General features: G+C 52.7%; 1 protein-coding gene across 3 annotated transcripts; it reads right to left on the reverse strand.

Moving 5' to 3' along the window:
• Positions 1–17: 17 nt before the first annotated feature.
• LOC111942189 (uncharacterized) lies at positions 18–10,728 on the reverse strand. Of its 3 annotated transcripts, XR_015277153.1 has the most exons (10): positions 10,385–10,728; positions 8,644–8,771; positions 8,113–8,280; positions 7,372–7,506; positions 6,950–7,095; positions 4,074–6,494; positions 3,186–3,489; positions 2,445–2,577; positions 724–1,502; positions 18–292 (listed from the first exon to the last, which is right to left on the reverse strand). XR_015277153.1 is itself a non-coding variant. In XM_086853514.1 (9 exons), the coding sequence occupies exons 5-9, from the start codon at positions 6,985–6,987 to the stop codon at positions 1,472–1,474; spliced, it is 666 nt and encodes a 221-aa protein (XP_086709640.1). In that variant the 5' UTR covers positions 6,988–7,095; positions 7,372–7,506; positions 8,113–8,280; positions 8,644–8,771; positions 10,385–10,728; the 3' UTR covers positions 18–1,471. The 3 variants fall into 3 exon arrangements, 2 of the variants coding, with proteins under 2 accessions (XP_086709640.1, XP_086709642.1); XM_086853514.1 differs by having other exon boundaries at positions 18–1,502; positions 4,074–4,233; XM_086853516.1 differs by lacking the exons at positions 18–292; positions 7,372–7,506; positions 8,113–8,280; positions 8,644–8,771; positions 10,385–10,728 and having other exon boundaries at positions 890–2,577; positions 4,074–4,233; positions 6,217–6,494.
• Between the last annotated feature and the right edge of the window lie 7,567 nt (positions 10,729–18,295).

Genomic DNA, 18,295 nt, shown 5'->3' on the forward strand with positions numbered 1-18,295 from the left:
CCTAGCAGACACCTGTCTTCCAAACCAAGACAGAAGAAAACTTTATTAACAAAACTAAAATTATAAAAAGAGTCAGAATAAAACCCTCAGAACAGTTTTCCTCCCCCTGCCAGGCTTCTTTTCCAACAGACAACACAGAGACAACACCTGGGGATTTAAAATCACTTACTAAATCTACAATAGTCTTTCATGAGTTCTTGTAGGGAGAGGAATTTTCTCTTGCCATGCCATGGAGACTTCTCCACAAGAAACAATTCCCTTGGGGCTTTTCATTTTCACAAATAGCAGCTGCCTGGGGAAAAAAAACAAACCTGCAATTGTGAAGTTGCTCCCATTTTCACAGCCTTTCTACAGTTGCAATTATGGGCTATGTCAACTTATGGGCTATTCTTTTAAGGATGAGTTCTTCAAAACCAAAGGTGCTCTTCATTTATCTCTGCAATCATTTTCATCTCTGGGAACAGAGGTCTTCCCTCCCTGGGGGCAAAGGGTCTTCATCACTGTCTCTCTGTGTCTCTCTGTTCAAGCTTCTGATGGGATCACAGCTTTTCAACATCTACACTGCTTCATCAGTGGATGCCTTTGTCACATATACAGTTTGAACACTTTATCCCCCTATACTTTCCCCTGAATTAAAGGGGATATTTTAGTGGATCATAGCCCATCTCCCTGGCCTTACCAAAAGTGCTTTCAGGCTCAATACTAAGGCATCTCCTCATTTACCTTCCATCAGACGCTTGGCTCTTTCTTTCCTGACCCCAGTCTTCAACTTTGTCTTTCTACGTGTCGTCACTCTGTTCTTTTCTCTCAGCCGAGGTGAGAATCTGTTGCTGCTCACATCTCTTGGTACAAAACTCTGCTGGGTTTAGTCCATCGCCCTGCTCACCTGCTCCATTCCCTCCCACACCAAATCCAAATCCCCATGTGTTGCCATGATCTTGTGTGAGCACAGGAGAAGCAGCTCCCCATGCCCAGCATTTGGCCTGCAGCTGATCTGAACAGCAAACTCCAGAGCTGTAGCAGTCATTCTGGGCGTGCCAGGAAACAATCTGCCAGTCAATGGTCTCTGGCTGGGGCCAGGCAGACAGACAAGGCTGCCTGCTGCAGCCTGGGCTGCTTTGGCCAAGCAGGCCTGGACTCACAGGGATATAGAGTCCCACTTCTTTATGGGAAATATCACTGGAATCCTTCATGGTCATTGGAGTGGACTGAAGGTCAGAGCCTGTACCCACCTGGATACAGGTCTTTCCCGTCAGGATGTCCACGTGTTTCTTCAGAGAACCTTTGGCAATTTCACTCTTCCTCGGTGAATCACTCAGGACTTGAGTGTTCTGTATCCATTTCTCCAAAGCAGCAGCCCCACGCTCCAAATCTTCCTGCATGCCTTCCCTCTCCACTTCCAATTCCTGAGTGCTTCCCTTATGATTTCTCATCGTAGGTCCATGCATTTCTATCTTCTTTTCCAGATCTCTCATCTTCCCCTCATACAATTCCCGTTCATGCTGCCAAAACAAGGAGAAGAAGACTCACTCATTGCATCCCTTGGTTTGCTTCTCATACCAGATCTGGACTCCTGCTGCAGGGGCAGGCACGTGCTGCCCCCTCTCTCTCTGCCTCTCGGGCTGCTGCAGACCTTGGCTGGGTCCCCCCCTTGACGCTGCCTCTTTCCCAGCTCGCTCAGCCCATCCCAGCTTCCTTTCTGCCCGTCCCCGACCTCTGGCAGCTCCACTCCCGTGTTCCTTTGGGCACGAGCTGCCAGAACTGCAGCCAGGATTTCAAGTCAATGCTAAGCAGGATTTAGGCAGTGCCATGAGGATGTGCTCTCCATCAGGAAGGAAGAGCTAACACCCTCAGCATTTCATTCCAAGGCCTTGGGGCAACAGGAGTGGTTTTCTAACACTCCTGTGTAGACTTTCCATGGCAGCATCCCCGAGAGCCCCACCGCCCTCTCTTGCAGCACCAATGGCCAGATCAGTCATTCCCTGCTGCCACTCAGGACGAGTTCTCCCCTTGCAGGCACACGTCCTGATCTGCATCAGCACCTGGCTTTCCTCTCTTCTCTCCCCACTGCCTGCTCTCACACGGCCAAGGCCAAACACCTTTCAATTAACAGCAACCTAGGTCTTCTCATCCCTCCTGCCAGCTCCAGATATTTAGAAATCTGAACATGGATTTGGACGCAAGGAATTGCCCAAACCATGCAATGTCAATGGAGACAGTGTGGACATGGAGAACTAAAGCTTCCAGGGCACAGAACTCCAGCATGGAGGAAAATCAGCAGCCTCAGTGCTAACTGGCTTTGACATGGCTACAACAACATTTCCTCCGTGTTCAGAAGAATGCAATTAGGAAAGTTAAACTGGAAAAAGGTGCTCCTTAGAACTGGTAACACAAGGTGCAAACATAGCTAGGAAATGGCCCTTTTTGGCATCTGCCATTCTCACCAGCACATCCTGCCTTTCCTTCTCCTGGCTCTCCAGTTTCCTCTGCAGTGATGCCACCTCTGACGAACAGTCACAGCCTCTTCCTTCAAGGCAGTTTCTAGAGAGGTCTTCTGCTGTTCTGCCCTCCATATTGCTGCAGGAGGGAAGGGGAAAGAGAAGGGAGAAAGCAAAGCAAACTGATGGACACCCTGCAGAGACAACAGCACTGTCTTCTCTGCCTGCCGTGGTTTGCCAGGCCTTAAGCCCACAAGAGCTTCCAAAAGTGAGAGAAATGAAGGAAACTTCCAGGCAGAGAAAAAAGTAGGAATGGCAGGGGCAAGGTTCAGAGGAATAGCAAAGTGTGTTTGCTCTTGGCCTTGTGCAGAGTGAACAATCCAAGAGAGACAAAGCAGCTGGGATGCCTGTGCAGCCCTGCTCCAGAGAGGCCAATAGCCTGGAGGCTCTGGCAGGGCCTGAAATTTGGGGGAATTGAGCTGAGGCGTCCAGCTTCAGCTGCTTAGCACAGACACAGCACCTGAAAGGCACCAGCTGTGTATGGGATCAGCCACAGCAGAGCCAGTTGGCACCGCCAGCCACAGCATCATCCTTGAGATAAACTTTGACTGGCGCCTGGATGGGTAAGTCTCGTGCTGGTTGTTTTTCCTGTCTGCCATCTCTGGGCAAAGGCCTTTACCTCTGCATGGGATCAGAGATCCCCGCTGGTGGAACAGGATGGGGCAATGGATGGGAGAGAAGTTGTACCTTGCTGAGTTTCCTCCAACAGTGTCTGCAGCTCCTGATTGCAGGCCTTGATTTGGTTGTTGTCAGCCTGAGCCATCCTCAGCTCCATCTCCATGGCCTCACAGTGTGTGGCCATGGCCTCTGCTCTTTCCTCAGAGCTCTGGAGCCTCAGACGCAGCTCAGACATCTCAACCTGCAGCACATGCACAGTGTCCCTCAAGCTCTGTTCTCCTGCTTGGGACTTTTCCAGCTCCTGCAGCAGCTCCTTCTCTCGAGTGTCCTGCTGAGCTGCCTTCTCTGTCACTGCATCCTGCAGGGCCTGGATCTGGAAGATGGATGCAGAGAGCCTCAGGGACTGGGCTGCTCCTGAGGCAGCAGAGCGGGCAGTAGGGAGGAGAGCATTGAAGGAGAAATGACTTCAGGTAGAAATACACCAGAAACAGAAGGTGCAGAACCAGGAATCCAGTAGAGACAAAGGTAGAGAAAACAGGGGAAGGGAGGCAAGGGGCATCCTTGAGGCTGCAGCTCTGAACACGGGCTGAACTGGCTGTGGTGGAAGTGCCCTGCCCAGCCTGCCATAGCCACGTCTGTGTCCCCACATTGCTCAGTGCCTGGCACAGGCACCAATCCTGTCAGGGACAAGCACTGCTAACAGAGGGACAGAGAAGCTCCAGAGGAGTGTGCTGCTGCTTCTGCTCCCAGATTTCCTGCTGGGACCCAGGAGAGAATGGGGGAAAACTTTGGCAGCAGACACCAGATCCAGCCTTGGCCTGAGGGTGCAGCAGCAGCAGCAGGCCTGGGAAGAACACGGCGGCAGTGGATGCTGCTGGGAGGGGAAAGAGGTTGGGACTAGCATGCCAAAGGTGGTGTTGTGTGTCCCTGGAGAAGAGGATGGAGTGCACAGCTTACCTGGGTGTTGAGCTGCTTCAGATGTCCTGCACGGCTTGAAGAGACCAGTTCGGCCTGCTGAAGAGCAGAATGAAACTGAGACAGCTCATTGTTCAGCGCCAGGTTCCTTTGTTCCAGCATTCTGAGATCCGTGCTCTTTTCCTCCAGAGACAGAATCAGCCTAGAAAGGAAGCATGCAACTCATTACTAATGGTATCACATTTTATAAACTCCTAGGACTTGCACCACCTCAGAGAAAACAGCTCTGTCCGATGAGGTTTGTCTAAACAACTTGGCTGTTTGTTCCCCCCTGCAGTCACAGCCCAGCATGTGCCCACTCTGCTTTTGTTCCTGAAAGAACAGGGAGTTGCTGCCTTCATGGCCTACCTTCTATTTGAGCTGGGAAATTGAATTCAAACCTAACAAAGTCCTGCAATGAAGACATTAGGGGAGAGGAAGAATTTTCTTCTGACTAACCAGGCTCCAAGGGGAAGAGGTTTGGTCAACATGGAAGAGACATTTCCTTCCCCCATCTTGTATGTCCAGGTGGGAGGAGCAGCACCCTACAGCCAGGGGACGTCTGGGAAGTTCCCTGAGATTTACCAGCACCCATCCTACTTTCAGCTGGAGGAACAAAGGCCCAAGGCAGAAGTGGCAACAGAGGCTTGGAGCTCAAGCTGATGGAAGATGCAGAAACCTCCAGGCAAGCAAGAGTGCTCTGCCTTTCCTTTGTCTTCTTCTTGGAAGAAAAATCCTGTGGCACTGAAGACTGGCTTGACTTGATCAGCTGGAGGAGCCCCCCTAACCTTGCTCTGGTTTCTTGCATTCTTTGCACAGTCAGTAACACCTGTGAGTGTGGAGGGTGGCAGGGACCCTGCTTGAGCCCCTCCAGGCACCGGGGCGGGGGGGGTGTGTGTGTGTGTGTGTGTGTGTGTGTGTGCATTTTATCAGGAGCAATGCACCAGAGATATCATGAATAAAATCTCTCAAGAAATCCAGCCCAGTTAAAATACTGTGTTTAGTTACATACAGTTAATGTTCTTATCCCGTTTGTAAACCTTGTACCCCTTGTTTACTCCGATGGTTATTAGTAATGTTAATTACTTACCAGGTTCTGAAGTGTTTGAAAGGTTCTTATGAGACATTCCTGTACCTTTCCCTTCCTTCCCTGCTACTACTGTAACAGAGCTGCTCCCATGGGGGCTAAATTAAACTAACAAAAGCAACCCATTAGAAAGGTATGCCACAGAAGGAGACAACTCCCATGGTTGCTGTGCCACACTAGAACAAAGAAACTCCCAGGAAGCTGTGCAACCAAGTAATACGCAAACTAAGGCATGCAAGACACCAAAACAATGAGCTAACAGAGGAATAAAAGGACAAGGAAACATATTCTAGCAAGCTAAGATCATCTCCCTGCATCACCTAAGCCTGCTTAGAAACCATCTTCCTGCATCACCATGACCTAAGAGGACTGGAAAGGACTAACACCCCTAGACAATGAGCCAGAACAACAGGCCTTCTGGCTATTCTCATGAGGATGGAAGCCCCAGCTCTGCAGTGTGTGCTGCAAAGCAGAATTGTGCCTCCTCCTTGGAGCTGCCAGTGTGGGAACGGCCATGGTGCAAACAAGCCCTCGGGCCCCCCACCCCAAGAGCTGAATCCTAATTAAATGCATCAAACAGGAGTCTTGTCTCCTGGCCAATTTCTTTCAAGAAACATTCTTGTTTCTTGGGTGCCTCCCAGGGCAATCTGGGCTTGATCAGCACTCAGGGCCTTAAGAAGGTTCTGCCCAGCAAAGGCATCAGATGCCAGGCTGATCAGATCCCAAAGGCTTCAAGTTACAGCAGCCAAGGTGGAGCTGATGGATGTATGCAGCTCCTTACACTGCAGCTCCAGCACTGTTAACACACCCACCTAACCTAACAGCACAACACTCCCTAGAGGGAAAGAGCTACCCCAAAAGCCTTTGTCTTCAGAAAAACTCCAAGTGAAGGCTTAAAATATTAGAGAATGAACACAACATACAGATAATGAGATGTGTCTTCATGGAGAGTTCAGAATTTGCCCCTTAGGAAATGCTGCCAGAGCCCCAGGTAGGTGCAAAGATGGCAAAGAGGGAATGCATTCAACACATTGCAGAGTCCCACAGGCTTTCATTTACCTGTCTCTTTCCCTCTCTAGGACATTCACGGAAGCCTGCAATTCAAAATTTTCCAGTGCCACTTCTTTGCATTCACTCCATTCCCTCTCCAGTTTCTGCAGCTTCACTTGGAGCTCCTTCTTATGTTCTGCCTCCTCCAGCCTCTTCTGGATGTGTTCAGCCTCCAATTGCTTCTGCCTTGACTGTGCCTGGGCCTCGCTCACATCTTGCTGGGCTCTCTGGACTGTGCTTTCCAGGAACTCTCAAGGAGGCTGCCAGTGAGATGTCAACTCTTCCACCTCCAGTCAAACAGACCAAAGCAGTCAGAGGCGACAGCCACAGCCTGCCACTGTCAGCCACAGTAGAGGCACTTAGGAATGAGAAAGGAAAACTTTCCCTTTCTCCCTGTCCTGGGACTGGCAGATTCCCAATAGAGACGGACAACTTAAGGTTAAATCTCTAAGTGGCCCACCTGAAAAAGCACCTCCCAAACCAAGGCTAGCAAGAAGAGGCCAGCAGGAGTCCATTGCTGATGGTTGCTGGCCAACAGCCCAGAGGACTGGCCTAGCTGTCCAGGGGGCAGCAGCTGAGATTCAGCAGAGCACTGAGTGTCCTTCAGAGCAGCTGCCATGGAGCCCCCAGAGCATGAGGCAGCCCCAGGGATCACCCCATCAGCTGCTGCTCTGCCATGGAAAAGCAAGAAGGCCACAGAGTCTTCCCTGGGTGACTGCAGTGCCATTGCTGTTTCACTCACCTGCTTTTGTAGAGCATCCCTCTGTTCAAGGAAGACATTCATCTCCTCTCTCTGATGCCCTGAAGTTCTTCCTTGTGCCTCCTCTGCACTGCCAGCATTTCATTGTGAGCTTCCTGCAGCTCAGCTTGCAGCTTTGCCTTGATGGTCTGGCAACAAAATGCAGAGTGACTTCCTGGGACCTGCCCTCAGGCTCAGATTTTTGCACTTGCTGTCTCCAAACCCCATTCCTTCAGCCACTTCTTGTGGCTTCTCGACCCAGCTCTGCTTGCACTGCAAGCCCTCCTTCCTGGGCCTGAGCTCTGGGGCTTACCAGGCTCTGTGCTCCCACAGCCTGAGGCAGCCCTTGCCCCCTCACTCCCAGGAGCTGCCTTTTGTGCCCTTGTCCCTGCCCTGCACTCCATTCCCTGCCTACTCAGACTTACCTGTCCCTTCTCTTGCTGCTCTTTCACCTCCTGCCTGAGCTGCTGGACCTGCTGGCACGCTTGGCTGAGCTGTCCCCGAGTTTGGAGCAGTGTCTCTGTTAAAGCCCTCTTCTCATTCTGCTCTTCCTGCAGCACCTGCACAGAAGCAAAGAGCAGAGGGTTTCACACTTGCCTGCAACATCTGTGTGGCAAGAGGCAAAGACGGATGGGCTCATGCGCCCTCAGAGCACTTGGCTGCTGCTCCCCTGGGCCACTGTCTGCCCCGGGGAGCCACAGCTGCCCAGGAAGTGACTTAAAACACAGCCCAGAAGACATCTCTGGGTTCCTCTTCAGAAATACTCCAGATGAGTCGTTAAAAAGATTTTTCTCATCCTTGTCAGCATTCCTGCTTCACACTCCCTGTGCCCACAAAAGTCCTACAATCTCACTTTGGCACTGAACACCTACCAGCACACACCAAAAGGGGAGTGGTAAGAGAACAGTGAAGAAACTCTGAGGTATGCCTTAGAAAAACAGAACACAAGAGCAGCACAAAAATCTCAACTTAAAGCTGATGTTTCTGCCTGGCTTCCTGTGAGAGGGCTCATTCCTGGTCCCAAAGACAGACCTGTTCAATTTTCACCTGCCCAAATTCAATGGAGAGGACATGGAGGACATGCTCCACACAGCCCCCATAGCCTGCTATCTCCACAGCTCCAGCCTTGCAAAAAATCACACCAGTTCTCCCTTCAGAACCATTACCTGTCGCTTGGCTTTTTCAAATCTAGTTTGTTCATCTTGTTAGACCTGCAGGGTGGGAACTTTCTGCCTCAGCTCAAGCAGCACCTTCTCGTGTTCCCGCTCTCTCTTTGCCTTCTCTTCTTGCCATTGTTCCAGCACCTCAGCACGGTGCCTTTCACGTTCACTTGCCTGAGGAGGGGAGGAGAAATTTGCAAGATGAAGTCCCAGCAAGCTCCTTGCTGAAAAATGTGAAGCTTCATCCATCCCACAAACCCCAGCCTGGAAAGACAACAGCACTGGCTTTCTGCACTCCAGAAACCATGTCCTGAGAGCTCCCTCTGCTTCCAGCTCTCGTTGCAGGAATTTCACTTGTCCTGCAAACATCACCAACAGCAGGAGTCAGAGTCTTTACTGACTTTACTGACCTCAGGCCCTTTCAGTGCCTCCAGCCCCACCACTCCTCAGAAGCCCTGTGGACAGAGGTGGCTTTACAGGGTGCTTAGCTTCTCTCGGCAGGGGCGGCACCACAAACAAAGCACACGAGGTCCTCACCTTCTACCACTGCCTTGGCCTGCGTGACTCTGAGCACTTGAGCCTCCAGATGGTTCCTGCTCATCTCCAGCTGAGGTATCTGCTGCTGAGCAGCAGACAGGCTGGATTCCAGGCTCTCCTTTGCTGACCTACAAGTTGCAAATACAGAGAGACATGAGCTTGTATCTCTAGTTTGGACCAGACCTCTATACAGTAATGGATCATCTTGATCCGGTCTAGGCCCTTGGTGGCCTCTTGTGCATCCCAGCAATTTAACATTTGCCCTAGTGGGGTTATCAGGGGGAATGGTTCTGGTGGCCTCTTCATTCCCCTTGGGACCTACTCTCTTACTTAAACACTGTCCCATTGCTCCTCCTATCTCTGGACCTTCACTTAAAAAAAAACTTACGGTGCCTTTACCTGAATAAAACTGGAACTGACAGACAACACAACTTCTAACCAACTTAAAATTGGCTCTTACTTAAATCAAACTTTATAAAGGTGCTCCTACTCAAACTAAAAATTTCTAATGACGGACAACTGACCTTTCAAACCTCAACAAAAACTCACACTTTAGGAACTCACTCTCTCCTTTCACACTAGGGAATACACTCAATCTTCTCACACAGGAATCCACACCCTTTCTTACACTCGGCCGGCCTTCCACTCACACTTTGAATTTTCTGGGGCTTGCAGTCTCCGCTTGCCCCGGGGGTTAGGTCCCAGCGGGGCTTGCAGGTTCCGCTTGCCCCTCCCTACACCCCAATCACGTTCCCCTCACGCCTCGCCTCCCTGACCCCCTTGCCAGCGAAGACTATGAGCACTCCTGGGTCGACGTCGAGGGGACCCTAGCACTAGACACTCCTGGGACCTTCCCCCGTCCCTGTCTCAGTGCCGTCCACAAGATTTGGTCAGCAGGGCTCACCCCGGAACCCCCTGCCCCTCCGCTCCCCGACTATCCCCCTTCCCCAGTGAGAATAGCTTCTGCGCAAGGGCTGACTGTAAGTGAGTGGTGGGAGAATTCCCCCTTGCCTCCTAGCCGCTCCGCCCACCAGGGAATGGCTTCGGCTAAGGGATGCGTGAGTGTATTACTCTAGCTGCCTCGCCCGCCCACACAGACTACCTGCCCCTGTGCTCTCCGGCAGCAGGTTAACAACCTCCCTTCTCAGGAACCCCCTGAGCCGAGACCGAGCCGCGACAACTAGAGCCTTTCAGCACGTCCTGTGTCACAGACCCTGGGAAGCGAGGGCCCTTCGCTGGCCCACCTGGTGCCGGTAGGGCCTGGGGACCCCCAATTCCAATTCCCCGGTCAGGTCGTCTTGAGTACCCAAGCGGGGGGGGGGGGGGGGGGGTGTGTTCACTCACACCGAACCTAGGCACCCCCACACACCACCCCGGGAGTTACCTAGATTGCCTGTGTCTGACTCTCACTCACCCTAAGCCTTCCACACGCCCGGAGCAGCCTAGGCCGTTTAGCCCTTTTCAGTAGAGGGGCCTACCCCTATGTGCGCCACTCACTCTCTTAGGTACCCTCTGCGCACTCAGAGGGGGGGGGGCTTTTATCCCCAGGAGACACCTCACTCGTTTCTCTGGGCCCAAGTGAGCCTCTTTCGCTTCCTGCCGTTCCCGGCCGGCCCCCTCGCGGGAGTCCGGAACCGCGGTACTGGGCACTCTGCACTCGCCCCGGGGGTCTGAGCTGCCAGCCCCCGTCTCACTCACACATCCACTCACTCGCCTCCTACTCCCGCCACCGGTGGCTTACCCAATCCGGCGCTCTTCTGCGATGTCGATCCCAGGCTGTTCTTCTGGGTCCGGTATAGCCAGCTGTCCCCCGGAGGCCCAATAGGGTGGGCGGCCGTCCCGTCCCTGGTCCTCTTCAGGGCGTGGCTATCCCACACGAGCCCCCAAGCTGTGATAAAAGGGCCAGGAGACCAGCTCCTTTTTAAAAGGCCTTTATTAAGCAGCACAGATCTGGGGTGGGGGCCCGAGGGGTCATGCACACCGCCACTGCTCCCACTGGACACCGCAGAAAAGGAGGATCCGTGCAGCTCTGTCACTAGGGCAGAGCTGGGCCTTCCTTCCTCACGGGAGTCCCCAGGGAGACTCGTTCTTTTGGGCTCGTAGTCTAGGCTGTCATCCCAGTCGAGTCTCCTCGAGGTTATGTCGGCCTCTGGAAAGAAGTCAGGGGACTCCTCTGGGTCTTCCTTGTTAGATGGTGCTGGTTCTATTCCTTCCCTTTTGCGTGGCTCATTGTTTTGGGGTTTTTTCCAGTCTGGGTGCGTCCCATAAGTCTCTGGTCTCTCTCATTTGCATAAAAGTCCGTATGTCATCTTCCTCCTCAGGATGGTACAGCAACTCGGGAAAGGGATACAGTGTTGCCATGTGGGAGTCTAGGAGCAGTGGGGGCAGTGCCTGGCTGAACACAGAACAAGAAACACAGGGTACAGCAACTTGGGAGAGGGGGCAGGGCCTGGCTGAACAAGGAACAAAAATATGGGGTACAGCAATTTGCGACAGGGGTACAAGGGTAAGTAAACCTGGGACACGGGTACAAGGTAAATAAGGAGTTTACAAACAGCAACTGTAACATATTATTCTTAACATTCCTGACCTACAACACTGGGGAGCTGTGCCCGGACAGGATGGGCTGACGAGCGAAGTCTCAGCCTCTGCTCACAGCCCTTCTGTCATCAGCACTTGCAAGCTGCTCTGCAGGGGGACAGGACAGACTCTTGCTCTGGCTGACTCCTGACATTTTAATACTCTTGAAAATGGACATAAAGTTACATCATCTTCCAGACACCATGTATTTAAGAGACTTCAGAACTACTTTGCATGATACAGTAAAATCTCATGGTCATGGCAGCACTTGTAAAAGATCCCAACACCCTTTTGTCTGAACAATAACTACTTGAATTCAGAGACTGCTGTTTAAACTCATGCAAGGTCAAGGAGTAGGCTTGCCACCTTTATTTTAGTGTTGTTGGCTAAACAGGCAGTAGCCCAATTGGCTTGTCCTTCTTTACAGAGTGAGAGGGACCGTGCAAAGGGACCTCGGTGGGTTTGGCAGGTGGATGCCCATCAACAATTAGCAAGAATCCCCAGAGGTCGTTGAGGATTCCAAAGGGCTTTCCCTGCTGCTCTCTAACCACCTCTAGCACCTGGCCCACACTTCTCAAGAGCAGGCTTGGAAGCAGAAAGCCTCAAGACTTTCAGCAGGAGCCTCTGGCTTCACCCACAATGGCAGCAAGCAACAAGGGAAAACATACAGGACTTCCCCTTCTAGAACAAAACACTCCCAACGTCCCCAGGTAAGAGCCTGGAATGCTCAAGATGCAGCTTCAGTTCTGAAGATCAGGATCTTGTCAAGCTACTTGGTAAGGAACGAGGGATGTTCAGTGAACCAGGGATGCTCACAAAAAGGAACCAAACGCAAGAGAAACTTCAGGTTTCACTCAACCTCTGCATGCTTTAACTACTACTCAATTCAGGGCTGGGTGGCTTGCTTTTGACTTCCCACAGGAATGTGCTTGGCAGCACAAACAGGAGCCCAAGGCTCATGAGAGCTTTATTGGCTTTAGATGTCAGAAAAATAACCTTCACATTGTGGCATATTTCTCTTTTTTTGGAGACCTTTCCATTTTCTTTCCATGGAATGTAAAAACATCTGAAAGGCTCTGCTCCCTGCCTTTACCTGGTCTCAGCCAGCTGCTTGCAAAGCTCTTGTCGGTGCCGTTCCATGTTATCCATTCCTCCCTTAAGGGCAGCCTTCTCCTGGCCCAGCAGCTCCTTCTCTCTGCGCACCTGGGCCAGTGCGTGCCCTTGGCCAGAGGATTGCTGGCGCAGCTGCTCCAGAGCCCTGCTCGATGACTCTTGCTCCTTGGAAACCTGGAAACAGGACAAGGTACAGCTTGAGCCCTTCCTCAGGAGCCCTGTGCAGAGCCAGCCAGTGCCACCTCGCAGGCAGCCAGAGGACAAGGAGCACCTGTGCTCTGGCCTCAAAGGTTCACAGCATCTGCCCTATGCAGCTCTGATACCCTGGGCTGCAAAAGCCTCTGCCACTGTTACCTTGGAGCTGCTGTGTCAGGCCCTGCTGCCTTGCCTGGGACCTTGCCAACAAACATCCCTACTCCAAACGTGATGTTGTCACCCAAAAACACTGCATCTTCCTCAAGTGACACTTGGCAAACAAAATTTCTCTCAGGATCTATTTCAGCACTGGACATTTTCAGGAAGGTTGGGGAAAGCAATTTTGCTCTCTGAAGCAAGGGAAAATACACAGGACTTCCTCTTCTAGAACAAAACCCCCATCAAAGTGTCACCTCTCCACATGTTCAGAGCAGCTCTCTGCAACGAGGGGATGCTTGGCAGGGAAATGGCTCTTGTGGTGAGCAGACATTTAGTGACTGATGGAAGTCTGGCTGATGCGGCCAATGCAGATGTCTTGGTGCAGCAATTCACACCAACAATACCACTGACTTGTCTTACACAGAGAAGGTGTCTAATGGCCCTTGCTGCTAGTCAAGCCAGATGACCAAACCGTGTTTTTGAGCTCTTTTCTTCAAAAGCAAAATCTCTGCTGTGTATTTGCCAAACCTACCACATACCCCAGAACGGAGACTGTCTGAGAGGGACCATCAGAAACAAACCCTTCTCTTGCAGCTATCCTGTAACGCCCAATCCAAACCTATGCTGGCACAGCTTGGAGCAGTTTCCTCGTGTCCTGTCCCTTACTCCCTGGGAGCAGAGCCCAACCCTCAGCTGCTGCACCTTCCTGTCACAGGAAGCTGTAGAGAGCAAGAAGGTGCCCCCTGAGCCTCCTTTTCCCCAGGCTGAGCCCACCCAGCTCCCTCAGCTGCTCCTTGTCAAACCTGTGCTCCAGACCCTTTCCCAGCTCCATTCCCTGTTTTAGAGGCTCTGTGGCTGCTCACAGCAACAAATTTTGCAGAAGCACGCAACACTTTGCTGACAAACACCCATATCCCTGGCTAAAAAATGCGTGTGCCATCTTGAGGCAGCTGTCCACAGCAGTGTCCCTGTCTTCTTCTGCCAGAAACAGCATCTGGGCTGATCTGGCTGGCACAACTCCCACTCCCACAGGTGCTGCCTAGCAATGAGGTGTCCAGAGCCATGGTGACATCATCCCTCCTTTGCTCCAGCAGATCCCTCTGAAGCTGCAATTCCTCCAGTGTCTGCCTCTTGACTTCCAGCTTGCTCTGCAATGAGGGGTCTTCTCCCTCCAGTGCAGCCTCCACTGTACAAGAAGGGCCAAGACAAGTATTCAAGGGAAAGCCAGTCTCATTTCCAAAACCAACCTCCATCCTGTCCTGCTGCTGGGCCTTTTCCACCTGGGGTGACGTTTCCTTCTGCTGCTCGGTGTTCCTTTGACGCAGCCACAAGGCTCCTGGCTCTGGGATTCCCATGCATTGCTGCAGCTTTTCCCTGGACTTCTCAACGTTTTCGCAGAAACTGCAGAGACAAGGCTCAGTCAGAAGAACAAAGAGGCCTCAAGAGTCACCAATCCCATTTCCAGCACTCCAGGCTGGAGCAGGGGGCAGTGGGCTAAGGAAGACCTTGCTCTTTCCCTCCCAAGGAAATCCTCCAGAGGCAAAGGGAAAGGAAGGCAGGATTTTGCCTTCCTTCAGTGAGAAGCAGTGGCTGGGCAGGGGCACGCAAAGAACAGAATTCAGGGAAGCGGTATGGTGAGAAGAAGGAGTCTTCTATTCCAACATGGCTGTGCATCTCCCACACAGCCTTAGGAGTCACAGTAGAGCATGAAAAACCATGACAGGACGATGCTCAAGAGCCACACATGGTAGGGCAGGTGATTTCTTCACCCAGGAACCTCTGAACTCCCAGACCTGGAAGCAGATTGCATCTGGAATGCAAGAGGAGGAGGAGGAGGAGGAAATGCTCACCCTCTGATTTCTTCTGTCAGATCCTCCATCTGCTGATAGCGGCTTGTGACCGTTTGGGTTTCCTCGTCCATTTGACCAATACGTTCCTGCAAGGGCCCACAATTCCCTGAGACTTCCCGAAGCAATGCAAAGGGATCCTGTTTATCCGTGGATGTCAGAGATGAGAGGATGCTGCCAGGATTGTCAGTGCAGATGATGGAATGGGCCATGCTGTCACCGTCGTCTGTCAGTGCCTGAAAGCCCACATCCAGCTGTTAGTCAGGCATTCTCTTCCTATTCCAAAGGACCACTGAGATGCGTCTTCTGATCCCACAAGAACCAGTGTCCATTCAGTTTCAAAATCCCAGCCAGCTCAGCACAGTTTACTCACCTCAGGGGCTCGGGAGGATTGTCCCTGGTGAGAAAGACCTCGAGCTCCCTGGAAGAGCACAGGGAAGAGCACACTCAGACTGCATGCCTGCCCAGTCGCATCTAAGTGCTTCCCAGCCTGTCCCAGAGCGCAGCAATTCCAGCTGAGCTCTTCCTCCCCTCCTTGGGAATATTTTCAGCCCACTAGTTTGACAGCAGCACAAACAAACATGCTGGAATGTGTCTCATCATTTCTAAGGACACCAAAACGGGAGTTGCCCAGAGACCCTTCCAACCTGGCCTTGAACACTCCCAGGTATCCAGTGACAGCCACAGCTTCCCTGGGCATCCTATGCCAGGGCCCCAGGTCCCCAGCACCCTGACAGGGCAGAATTCCCTGCAAATATCCCATCCATCCCTGCCCTGTCTCAGTGGGAAGCCATTTTCCCTCGTCCTGTCCTTGCAGGCCCCTGCCTTAAGTCGCTGTCCAGCTCTCTTGCAGGCCCTTCCTTCATGCATTGATAGGGGCTCTAAGATCACCCTGGAACCTTCTCCCACCTGGACAACCCCAACTCTTGCCTCCTTTGCCCTTGGCACAGGTGCTCCAGCCCTTGGAGCATCTTCCTGTTATCCCCATGGCCTCCCCTAGGCCACTGGGGATCATCTCAGAAATGTCTGAGAGAAACCCCGGTTTGTCTCTGGGAAGCGCTGAGGCTGCACTGTAAATTAGGCTGAGGGGAAGGCGATGACCCTTGTTTGTGCCCATGGCCCCTCCGGTTGGACAAGGATGGAGGAGGAGATGTGGCTGTGCTCTGGGATGGCCAGGTGCCCCCCATTCCCTCTCAGGCCTGTCCCCACAGCAAGCACCAAAGCTGCTGGAGCTCTGGAACAGCAACTGTTAAACCCTTGCTATTCCCAGAGGGAAGCCTTCCCTGAGGCACAGCCCAGGCCCACCCAGGCCCCTGCAGGGCTTGGCACAAGGAGAGCAGTGGCCTTCTCACTCACCCGTCACGTGTCCATCCGCTCCTTGGCACGAGCACTGTCCAAAGTGCAGTGTCCAACGGCCCTTGGCCTTCGCAGGGTTTAACCCCACTGTTCAAAGGCCCTCGGACTTCGCAGGGTTTAACCCTTAATGTTCAAACACCCTTGGCCTTCGCAGGGTTTAACCCTTAATGTTCAAACACCCTTGGCCTTCGCAGGGTTTAACTCTCAGTGCCTAAAAGGACTTGGCATTTGCAAAGTCTAAACCTCAGTGTCCAATGGAGTTTGCTTTTGCAGGGTCCAAACCCCAGTATCTAAAGGCCCTTGGCCTTTGCACGGTTCAAACCCCAATCTCCAAAGGTTCTTGGCCTTTGCAGGGTCAATAGCAATCAAACACGATCAAAGTGCTGTTGGCCGTTGCAAGGTCCAAGCCCCAATGGTCACAAGCTGTTGACAGCTCAATGGTCCAAACCCAAATAGCCAAGAGCTGTTGATTGTTTCCAGGGTGCAACCCCCAACATTTCATGGACTGTTGACGGTTGCCACGGTCTGAGTCCCAACATTGCAGGGACTGTTGGAGAGGCCCTCCCCGGCTCTCGCCTCATCCCTGATCCCTGCTGGCCCTGGCACCAGCCCTGCCTCCCCCATGTCCCCACAACCCTGCTGGGCAGCTGGGCAGGGACCCAGCTCATGAGTTCCAAGTTCCTGCTCCAGGCAGCATCAGTGTGCAGAGCCTCATCGGACAGAGCAGTTTTCTCTGAGGTGGAGCAGATCTTAAGAATTTATAAAATGTGATTGCATACAGTAATGAGTTGCATGCTTCCTATCTAGGCTGATTCTGTCTCTGGAGGAAAAGACCCTGTGCCTCAGATTGCTGGAAGAAAGGAACCAGGCACTGAACAATGAGCTGTCTCAGTTTCATTCTGCTCTTCAGCAGGCCGAACAACTCTCTTCAATTTGTACACGACAACTGAAGCAGCTCAACACCCAGGTAAGCTGTGCACTCCATCCTCTTCTCCAGGGACACACAACACCACCTTTGGCATGCTAGTCCCAACCTCTTTCCCCTCCCAGCAGCATCCACTGCCGCCGTGTTCTGCCCAGGGCTGCTGCTGCTGCTGCACCCTCAGGCCAAGGCTGGATCTGGTGTCTGCTGCCAAAGTTTTCCCCCATTCTCTCCTGGGTCCCAGCAGGAAATCTGGGAGCAGCAGCACACTCCTCTGGAGCTTCTCTGTCCCTCTGTTAGCAGTGCTTGTCCCCGACAGGATTGGTGCCTGTGCCAGGCACTGAGCAATGTGGGGACACAGACGTGGCTATGGCAGGCTGGGCAGGGCACTTCCACCACAGCCAGTTCAGCCCGTGTTCAGAGCTGCAGCCTCAAGGGTGCCCCTTGCCTCCCTTCCCCTGTTTTCTCTACCTTTGTCTCTACTGGATTCCTGGTTCTGCACCTTCTGTTTCTGGTGTATTTCTGCCTGAAGTCATTTCTCCTTCAATGCTCTCCTCCCTACTGCCCGCTCTGCTGCCTCAGGAGCAGCCCAGTCCCTGAGGCTCTCTGCATCCATCTTCCAGATCCAGGCCCTGCAGGATGCAGTGACAGAGAAGGCAGCTCAGCAGGACACTCGAGAGAAGGAGCTGCTGCAGGAGCTGGAAAAGTCCCAAGCAGGAGAACAGAGCTTGAGGGACACTGTGCATGTGCTGCAGGTTGAGATGTCTGAGCTGCGTCTGAGGCTCCAGAGCTCTGAGGAAAGAGCAGAGGCCATGGCCACACACTGTGAGGCCATGGAGATGGAGCTGAGGATGGCTCAGCCAACAACCAAATCAAGGCCTGCAATCAGGAGCTGCAGACACTGTTGGAGGAAACTCAGCAAGGTACAACTTCTCTCCCATCCATTGCCCCATCCTGTTCCACCAGCGGGGATCTCTGATCCCATGCAGAGGTAAAGGCCTTTGCCCAGAGATGGCAGACAGGAAAAACAACCAGCACGAGACTTATCCATCCAGGCGCCAGTCAAAGTTTATCTCAAGGATGATGCTGTGGCTGGCGGTGCCAACTGGCTCTGCTGTGGCTGATCCCATACACAGCTGGTGCCTTTCAGGTGCTGTGTCTGTGCTAAGCAGCTGAAGCTGGATGCCTCAGCTCAATTCCCCCAAATTTCAGGCCCTGCCAGAGCCTCCAGGCTATTGGCCTCTCTGGAGCAGGGCTGCACAGGCATCCCAGCTGCTTTGTCTCTCTTGGATTGCTCACTCAGCACAAGGCCAAGAGCAAACACACTTTGCTATTCCTCTGAACCTTGCCCCTGCCATTCCTGCTTTTTTCTCTGCCTGGAAGTTTCCTTCATTTCTCTCACTTTTGGAAGCTCTTGTGGGCTTAAGGCCTGGCAAACCACGGCAGGCAGAGAAGACAGTGCTGTTGTCTCTGCAGGGTG

The sequence above is a fragment of the Cyanistes caeruleus genome, chromosome 16 (assembly GCF_971803275.1).
Source record: "Cyanistes caeruleus chromosome 16, bCyaCae1.hap1.1, whole genome shotgun sequence".
Taxonomy (NCBI): Eukaryota; Metazoa; Chordata; class Aves; order Passeriformes; family Paridae; genus Cyanistes; species Cyanistes caeruleus.